Raw genomic sequence first — 9,754 nt, 5'->3', positions numbered from 1 at the left:
GTAAGATAAATCAGTTACAAAACACATATTCATGGAAAAATAAATGTTTCCAAAATGCCTGAAAGTATAATTTGCAACCGTAGCGGATAAAAATCACAATATACCCCAAATCAGTGGACACACACAAGTTTAGGCCTCTCTTCCTGTTTAGCCCAATGAAACATGGGTGGGGGCCATCATGGCTCAAGAGTTGGCAGTTTGTCATGTAATCGGAAGGTTTACAAGGTCAGAGGGCCTGGTGGCGCCAGTGTCCGGCAGCCTCGCCTCTGTCAGTGCGCCCCAGGGCATTTGCTTTACAAAAGATTCAATAGAAAATATCCATCCATTCATCCATCTTCATCCGCTAAATCCGAGGCCGGGTCGCGGGGGCAGCAGCCTAAGCAAAGACGCCCAGACCTCCCTCTCCCCACCCACCTCCTCCAGCTTATCCGGGGGAACACCAAGGCGTTCCCAGGCCAGCCGAGAGATATAATCTCTCCAGCGTGTCCTGGCCTCCTCCCAGTGGGACATGCCTGGAACACCTCACCCAGGAGGCGCCCAGGGGGCATCCTGGTCAGATGCCCGAACCACCTCAGCTGGCTCCTTTCAATGTGGAGCAGCAGCTGCTCTACTCTGAGCCCCTCCCGGATGGCCGAACTTCTCACCCTATCTCTAAGGGAGAGGCCAGCCACCCTTCGGAGGAAGCTCATTTCTGCCGCTTGTATCCGCGATCTCGTTCTTTCGGTCACTACCCACAGCTCGTGGCCATAGGTGACGGTTGGGACGTAGATCGACCGGTAAATTGAGAGCTTCGCTTTTTTTTTTTTTTTTTTTTTAAATAACATCAGAAACAGCAGTATGCGACATTACGTGATGGCAGAGCTTCAGTTCATCCTTTGTCTTTTTTTTTTTTTTAATAAATAGGACAGGGGGAATGAATGAGAGAAAGAGGGGGAGAGAAAGAAAGAAAACCAAAGGGGAGAAGAGACGGTGAGAAGGGGGGGAAGAGAGAAAAACAAACAAACAAACAAACAAACAAACAAAAAAAACAAAACACCTGGATCACCTGTATGGAGAGAAAAAAAAACAGAAGAGAAAGCAAACAACAAAGAGCAACATAATAAGAAAATAAGAAAAAAAAAAAAGCACCATCACAATAAACTAGCTAGCAATAGATATCAATAATAACTAAATAATAAACGATATTGTGCAGCACGCAAGATAGACAGCGCACAATGTGCTTTGAGGCAGCAGCCAAGAAAGCTGTAGTCCACGTCTGTGAATACCCATGCGTACACCTGTGTGCATACCTGTGTGGATCAGCATGCTTGCATTCCAAAGGTTTCTCCATGTAATGATCTGCTAGGGAGTGTGGGGAGCCACAGCCCTGTCCTTTATGGTATGAAGCAGGTATGGAGGAGATCAAAACTCCAGACATCCAGAGGCCCCCAGAGCACAAGAGACCAAGGAAGACCAACAGAGGGGCAGCCGCGCCACTGTTCTAGTAAGAGCTGAGGAGAGTCCCAGATGAGGGCTCATTCAGCAGCCGCGGAGCAGAAGCCAGGGGGGGTTGCAGTGACGCGCCCGTGAGCTCCGCCGGCAGCCAGCTGTGCCTGAGTGACTGAGCCCCAGGCCGAGAGGCCGGGGGCACCCCACCTCCGAAATGGCCTGAGCGAGCCCCAATAAGCGGCCGCCAAGGAGTGAGCCGGTGTGTACCCGGACGCCCACCCCCAGACACAAAGAACCACCAACACACCTACACCTGAGGGAGTCCGCCACCGGCAGGGGAAGTGGTGGTGGGTGGAGATAGGCCCTCCAAGGTTTGGAGGCCTGAGATGTCCCCAGAGAGGTGGCGTCTGATACCCAACCTGACATATAGATACAAACATACAGGCACACACATATACAAACATCCATTCCCACCCTCATGCTCTCATATGCACTTACACCACACTCAACCGACGTGGAGACAGACATAAAGAGACGCTGTATACACGATCACACTCCCCAAGCGTACTCTACCAACCGGGTCTAGGTACCCTTGCCCCTGGAGGGGGGAACTGCACCCAGACCCAGGTGGTGTTACCCTTTTCCCTGCGGTGGGGGGAGGCAGACCGCCCCGACTCCGCAGCAGCAGGGAGGCCCCACACCCCAGACCGCAGTCGGACGGCCAACTCCTCCTAGCCCCCCCGCTCCAGCAGGCCGCAGAGAATGGGGGTGAGAGAAGACTCCAAACCTCCCTCCACCCGCTCATTGTAGTGTTGATGCATGTGTGTTCTAAGGTGCAATTAAAACCCAGGAGGGCATGGAGCTACCTGCCAGAGAGCAGCAGGTAAGCGCATAGTCCCTCCTGTTAGCCCTCAATGTCTACGTGTATATGCTGCCTCTTTTCTACAATCTCATGGGTGTCTTGGAATACAATGCTTTTGTCCCGTGAAATAATTTAACAGGAGTGGGATTCCTCTAAAACCTACAAATGAAGAGTGATCCTGGACGTCTGAGCCAGTGTGACCCTCACCTTACCAGCAAAATGAGAAGAAGGTGTAGAATGCAGGATTAGAACAGCAACCACTTGCTCCAGCTGTGGAGAGTGTGCCTACAAAAACCACTCTACTGTGTTTAGTGCACCCTACAGCTAACAAGAATGCACACACACGCGCACAAAATGAAAAACAAATTTAGGTCATTTTAGTGGTCATTTGGCCCTTAAACGGCAATTTCTGGTCACTAACGTGCCACATAGGAGATTCGTTTTGGTCATTCATCAAAAATGATGAATAAAGTAAAAATAAAATAATTGTTACAGTTACTGAGCTGTAATCAGTGTTGGGCAAGTTACTTGACCAACAACTAACTTGAAAGGAATCAGCGAATAATTACTGATTACTTCCCCAAAAAAGTAATCCGATAACTTTACTGATTACTTATTTTTGAAAGTAATTAGTTACTTAGTTACTTTTTAAAAATATGATTTACACCCTGAACAGTTTTTTTGTATTTACACTCAGTCTTTCAAATAGATACAAGTAAAACACAGTAAAAAAATAAAAATAAAATCAAAGACTCAGCGATCCTGTTGCTCTATTTTCACCTGTTTAGAATGGGTGGGGCAGGTGGAGGTTTGCCCTGGTGGAGGTGTGTTGCAGAGGCCATTGGCAGGATCCAGGAGTTTCTCTGTGAATTTTATATTCCCGTGACAGCGCACTCGGTGCTTGCTCAGAAGTTTAGGGGTTTTTTTCACTGTAAAAAGAAGTTTTCGTCCCACGCAGTGAACAGCGGACGCTAATCTTTTTGTCACATTTTAAGGAATCAAACTCAAAGTAAGGTCAGTACTTCCACGCTTTAAACCCTGCACAGTCATACTCTCTCACGCACTCATTATATAATCCATTTTTGATCTGCACACAGCTGTTGCCATAAACATTTCACTCGCTTACGTCATTTTACAGAAAATAATAGGCCTTTATGTTCCAGGGATAAAGAGATTAAACGTCAAAGACGATGAAGACAACATTTCCAAATACAAATGTGAAATATATGATTTTATTAGCTGAGCTTTGTACATTTCCAGACTGGTATTTATGAAGGTACAAGTAACTTCAACAAGTAATGGAATCTCAATGTGCAGTATTATAATTACTGTGAAGTGGAGTTGCAGCTGGAATTGGCTGTCAGTGGCAGGGCTGAAGGAGCTAGCCTGGACAGTCACCTGCCCCCTACTGCGTACCATTCCCTCACTGCTTTACTCTGTTCAGGACAGGTCATGACAACGATCACCCAAGAAACCCCTCCCTAGTAAACCCCCAGACACAACCAGCAGGACAACAGCTGCACTTTAACAGATTCAATTCACTGACATGAAACAAGATTAGAAATAAAATCATCCTTAACTCATCTGCTCCACTGACACTGACACCTTCAACGGCAACACCTTCACTTTACCATTAGTGTAAATGTATGGAATTATTTTATGAGTGAAAGTGTTATTGAAGGTGTGTATGTGTGTGTTAGTGTCAGGATCACAGAACAACAGCTTTCCATTGTTCCAGTCAAGATTCACACTGATTTTCTGGAACTTCTTCTGAACTGAGAGAGGAGTTTTTGGAGCCAATGGTGAGACTGCGTAGTATTTATCTAATATGTGCCGTATTCCCCATAATCCAGACAGTTTATCTCCCTTCCTCTCATCAGATTCTGCTAACAGACCCAGTACCCACCCTGTACTGTCTCCAATTTCCATATTCCAGCTGTGAGTCCCTGAGGTAAAGCCCACAGAGCCCAGGATAGAGATGTAATAATCAAACCTCTCTGGATTATCAGGAAACTGCTGCCTCTCTTCTCGTCGTCTCACACTGGTCAGATCTTTAGACAGGATGAGTTGTGGATGAGCAGTGTTTGGGTCCAGAATGAGAGGAGTGTAGGAGACCATGTCGTTCATGTTGTTCCAGATGTTGAAGGTCAGGTTGCCCAGGTGTTTGGCCTGGTCTATCAGAGCTCCTGAGGGCAGCTGTGGATCATCCAGCAGTGAACAGCGCTGGACTCTTTCCACTGCAGCCTTGTAGTTGTGCAGTAATGAAACATCTTCAGCTCTCAGCTCCTCCTCTGTGGCTCTGACTGTGTCTGAAAGAGCTGCTATCTCTCTGCTCAGAGCCTCCATCTTCTCCTTCATCATCCCACTCTTCTGCTCCTCTTCCTCCCTCAGTGCAGCCAGCCTGGCCTCCTCTTCCTCTGCTAGAAACTGGTGAAGCTTCTTAAACTGCTCCTTAATCTGCCTCTCTGTGTGTCGGGCCTGGACCTTAATGTGTTTTGCTGTTTGATCAAACTTCACTTGAACGTCTTCACAAATCTTTAACTTCTTCTTTAAGGCCTCCAGAGTTTCCTGTAGTTCCTTCTTGTGTTGTTGTGCAGCCTCATCGATGGGTCTGAATCTGTGGTTGGTGTGTTTGTCTGAAGCACAGCAGACAACGCACACTGGCTGCTGATGGTCCAGACAGAAGAGTTTGAATTTTTCAGAGTGCAGACTGCAGAGAGCCTCTGGAGCTCTCTGATCTCTGTCCTCTAAGAACAACTCACACAGGTTTTTTAAAGCCCGGTTTAAAGGAGGTTCTGGCCTTGAAGACCTTCTCTTACAAATTGGACACTCGTGTGTTGGTCTCTCTTTCCACCATCTCTTCAGACAGTCTTTACAGAAGCTGTGGCTACATGACAGAATAACAGGATCTGTAAAGACCTCCTGACACACTGGACAGCAAAGATCCTCCTCTGATCTGGAAGCCATTCTGTGAGTAAAGCTAAAAACAGCAGATAGGAAGTACAGTCAGTCCTGGCTCCTCTCCCGTCAACAGCTTCAAGCAGCAGTGTTGGAGTTTTCCACTTTTCTGTCCTTTAGCTGGACTCACTCAGAGGAAGCTGATAGTGTTGTCTGAACTCAGTTTGATCATCTGTGTGTCTTTACTAAGACAAATAGCCTGTTTCCTGGTTAGAGTCGGTTAAGGGCTGTGGAGAAAAATGTTGTTTCACTTGTAACTCAGGTGTTTCATTCCAGACTTTAAATGTCATCCTGCAAGTAGCTAAAACTATGTAAACTAGTTTTTTACAGCTTTTGCTTCACCCATAAACAAGGTTCAAGGATTCAACACATTCGCATCACATGTCAACATGAGGTGGAACAAAATTGTGTACACATGGTCCCGGAATGAAAAGAAACAAAAATAATGACGAAAAAGATTTTTTTTAAGTAATAAATAATTTTTTTTTTTTTTGAACAAACAGAAATGACAAGTAATAAAACAATACAATAAATAATGCTATAAGTAGAGTGTAACAACCTGAGTACCAGTGTGGAGTATGGGTATAGAGTGTAGATATAAATATAGGTGTAAAGAAAGACTTCAGCAGCAAAGGGCACGATGACCTGCATTGATAAAGTGATAATAAGTGTCAATAATGGTTAAGGTGCTACAATATCAGCTCTTGTCCATTTATGCATTGAGAAGTGGTGGGTTTGCATGTGATGCTCCTCAGCCTCCTGCCTGAGGGGAGTGGGATAAAGAGTGTGTGTGCTGGGTGAGTGGGGTCCTTCATGATACAGGCGGCCCTCTTCCTGCATCTGGAGCTATATATGTGACTGTTGGGAGGCTGCCTCCGACAACTCTCTGAGCAGCCTTCACCACCCTGTAGAGCTTTCCTCTCTGCCACGGTGCAGTTTCCGTGCCACGCATTGATGCCAGAGCACAGAACACTCTCCACCGCACAGCTGTAAAAGGAGATGAGGACTGAGCTCTCATTTCCTGCACGCTTCAACCTCCTCAGGAAGTAACTTTACTGATCAGGCTGAAAGTGTTATTTTTCCAGGTGAGGCTGCTATCCAGGTACGTACTCAGGTACTTCTAGCTGGGTACTACTTTGACTACAAATCCTCCGATTGTGTGTGTGTGTCTTCCCCTCCTGAAGTCCACAATCATCTCCTTTGTGTTCTTCTCATTTAAACAGAGATCGTTTTGGTTGCACCAGTCCTCCAAGAGTTCCACTTCCTTCCTGAAGCCAGTCTCATCATTGTTTGTGATGCAACCAACCACAGCTGTGACGTCCACAAACTTTACAATATGACAGCCTGGATGGTTGGGCGAGCAGTCACATGTAAGCAGCGTAAACAGGAGGGGACTTAGCTCACAGCCCTGAGGGGAGCCAGTGCTGAGGACTCTGGAAGATGAGGAGACATTGTGGATCCTCACAGACTGCAGTTTGTAGTCAGGAAGTCCAGGACTCAGTTACAAAGAGAGGAGCTCAGTCCCAGGGTTAGTAATTTGTCAACAAGTTAGTTGTATTTAAAGGGTCCTCAAAGTGGGCGTAGAAGCGGTTGAGAGTCTCAGGCAGAGAAGGGTCCTGGGGCATTGTACATCCCTGGTTTTGTAGTCAGTGTTGCACTTGATACCCCTCCACATACTGTGGGTCCTGGGAAGAAAGATGACCGTGAGTCTTCCGTGCGTATATGGCTTTGGCTCTTGTTACACCTGCAGTCAGTTCTCTGCTAACCAGAGTCTCTGTGCATCACCAGACCTGAAGGTGGCGTCCCCGGCTTCAGCAGGGCACGGACTCCTGCATTCAGCCAGGGTTTCTGGTTTGGATAGCACATCACAGACTTGATGGTGGTAACATCCTCCACACACTTACTAATGTAGCCTAGGACAGCAGACTCCTCCAAATCCAGCTTCTCCTTATACACCGCAGCATCCCTGAAGACACCACATAGACAAGTTTTTTATGAGAACGTGCAACTAAGAAGTGGCCCTACAACGGCAACTGCCAGGGCTGGCAGTCATTAATAGGTTATTATGAAAGGGTGAGTTTTGAGTTTAGACTTAAAAGAGAGAGGGAAGTGATATTTTCTTATATCAAGAGGAAGGGAGTTCCAAAGTCCTGCACCCCATGGTGGCTAAATGAGGGGACGGGATGGAAAAAGAAAGAGAGGACGAGGATCTAAAACTCTGAGAAGCAATGGTGATCTGAACCATATCAGCGTGGTATGAAGGGATGATGAATAGCATTAAATGTATACAAGAGTATGTTGAAATTGATGTGATATCTGACTGGAAGTAAATGGAGCTGCTGCAGTACAGGGGTGACGTGGTGAATAGAAGGGGTCCTGGTGATAATACAGGCAGCAGAGTTGTGGGCACGTTGAAGTTCATAGATGGACTTTTGACTAAGACAAAAAAGAAGAGATTTGCAGTAATTGATCCGGAAGGTGACCATGCCAACCATGCGATCGGAAAGTCTTTGAAGAAATGATTCAAGCCATACCTTGGATATCAAATGAGCCCTATCAGTCCTACCCAGGTAGTTGACAATAGTTTGGGTTTACTCTAAAGGACAATTCATACTACAGGATGGGAAAACTTTAATTTGCTTCTATTGGCACTCAGTTAAGGGAGCACCAATTTAAGTATTTTCATTAGCTTCTTATTTTATTGTATTTTTTATTTTCTTTTTAAAAAGCACTATTACTGTGCAAACTTTGTTTACTGCAATTGATTGTGCAATTGTGAGTGTTTAGGAGTTTTACTGAGACAAATTGGTCCTTAATTGTTCACTTAAGCCCCTTGTGTGAAATCAAAACCTTCTGAACCTAGCTTCAGTAAATGTCTGGGGTCTCTATTTGAATTGATATTGTACTGGTCCTGAGTAGAGGCACTACACAGTCAAGACTTTTAATCTGTTGATTCACGTTGCAAACACACTTTCTCCATTTTTTTCTGTTTCCAGACAAGAGTTTGATCCCTTATTGTGATTTCTCTGAACACTATTTTCCACATGAGCTCTTATAGATGTACTGTTTCATGTTAATGTACAGAAAATGACATTTTCCACTTTTAAACAGTGAAACTTCATAGTCCGGGTTGAAAGGCTTGGCTGGAGACCAGAATCAATAGTTTGAGTCTTAAATGCGTGTAACAAGCTGTCTGAAAGTAGGTGACAAGCGGGGAGTTCACACACAAAGTTTACTTAAATATAAAATAATGTATTACGTGCACATGGAGGACCATGGGGGAATCCGCAGCCAGTGAAACAATTAAACAGCATATGAGTGATCATATACTGTACATAGAAAGAGCAGAGGCCATACTAGCAGAGGTCAGAGAGGGCCTTGACATAAAGAAAAGATCTGTAACTGGTTGGGATGCTGGTGGAGTAGTTAGCGATGGTTAAAATGTCAGTTGGGGTCTTTTTGTGTGTGCTTCCTCACGTGTTCATCTTCGGCCCACAGTTCACACGTGTGCATGTTAGGTTAACTGGTGATTCTAAATTACATATGTATGTGGTGGAAGTGTGTAGTCAAAAGGATTTTGACTACAAAGCATAATACATTTACTCTGAGCTCAGAGTGGCCTTTCAGTAGATCACAGCAGGTTCCACTCCTGTCAGCTAACTGGAAGCTGAGGTTACATTTCTCACTGACTCACAAAAAATGCACGGGAGTAGATTAAAGAATGAATAATTCTCAGTTCCTGCTACAATAAAACGCATGAGATCAAACACATTGGTCTTTTTTAATGTTTAAAAAAATGTGTGAATGTCTTCTTTTAATGGCAGTTTGTTTGATAAGAGCTGTCAGGTGTCATGTTCAAGTTTGACCTCGTGGTGGCAGTGTTGCTTCTGTTTTAATGGCTGCACCCAGCCAGCAGAAAATCACGATAACAAAATTGTCAAAGTGCTTGAGTGTTTTCTAAACTTCAATGCTTTAATGATCAAATATAGATGTACCACAAAAAAATTAAAATAAATTTTTTTTATAATAATTCAAAAACCTTCAGAGATTAATATGTGCAGCTTTCACTGTTTTCAAACCAGGAATGTGATTCATAAAATCCATAATATTTCTATACAATTTTTTTCTTTTTATGTTAATTCAGCATGAAAGCTGCATGAAAATGTAATTTCATGTTTTGATTAAACAGAAAAAAATCAACTAAATGTGATTCTTTGCTCCAGTTTTGTTAAGTCTGCTAGTAAGATTTTATTTGAATGCATCAATTGACACATATGTGTGTCTGTGTAGCAGACAGCACTTTTATTTTAGATACGACTTTACTGATATGATGCACTTAAAGGGAATGAGGGGTGATTTCTGAGAATAAATCACAAATTTGCAGGAAGCAAATTGCAAAAAAATGTTGAGAGTCAAGAAATAAATGTTAATTTAGACAAAAATAATTTTAGGGATGAGAAACTCATCAAAATAGTCAGTGATATGATCATGATGATATCTCTCTTT

The 9,754-nt window shown here is 44.2% G+C and overlaps 1 protein-coding gene across 1 annotated transcript; it reads right to left on the bottom strand.

Annotated features, from left to right (window-relative positions):
* Window positions 1-3,480: 3,480 nt before the first annotated feature.
* Window positions 3,481-5,416, bottom strand: LOC146673428 (nuclear factor 7, brain-like). The gene has a single exon (XM_085401764.1). It carries the CDS (start codon window positions 5,255-5,257, stop codon window positions 3,866-3,868), a length of 1,392 nt encoding a protein of 463 aa, XP_085257890.1. The 5' UTR covers window positions 5,258-5,416; the 3' UTR covers window positions 3,481-3,865.
* Between the last annotated feature and the right edge of the window lie 4,338 nt (window positions 5,417-9,754).

This window comes from Rhamphochromis longiceps, linkage group LG3, assembly GCF_057381845.1.
Source record: "Rhamphochromis longiceps isolate RC_006_pf linkage group LG3, R_longiceps_female_GT1.1, whole genome shotgun sequence".
Lineage (NCBI taxonomy): Eukaryota > Metazoa > Chordata > Actinopteri > Cichliformes > Cichlidae > Rhamphochromis > Rhamphochromis longiceps.
The sequence above is the reverse complement of the archived record's forward strand: the minus strand, read 5'-3'. Positions and strand labels throughout refer to the sequence as shown.

What these genes read in the sequence shown, in the direction of transcription:
- LOC146673428 (XM_085401764.1), bottom strand. Translation starts at nt 5,257, where the DNA reads ATGGCTTCCAGATCAGAGGAGGATCTTTGCTGTCCAGTGTGTCAGGAG.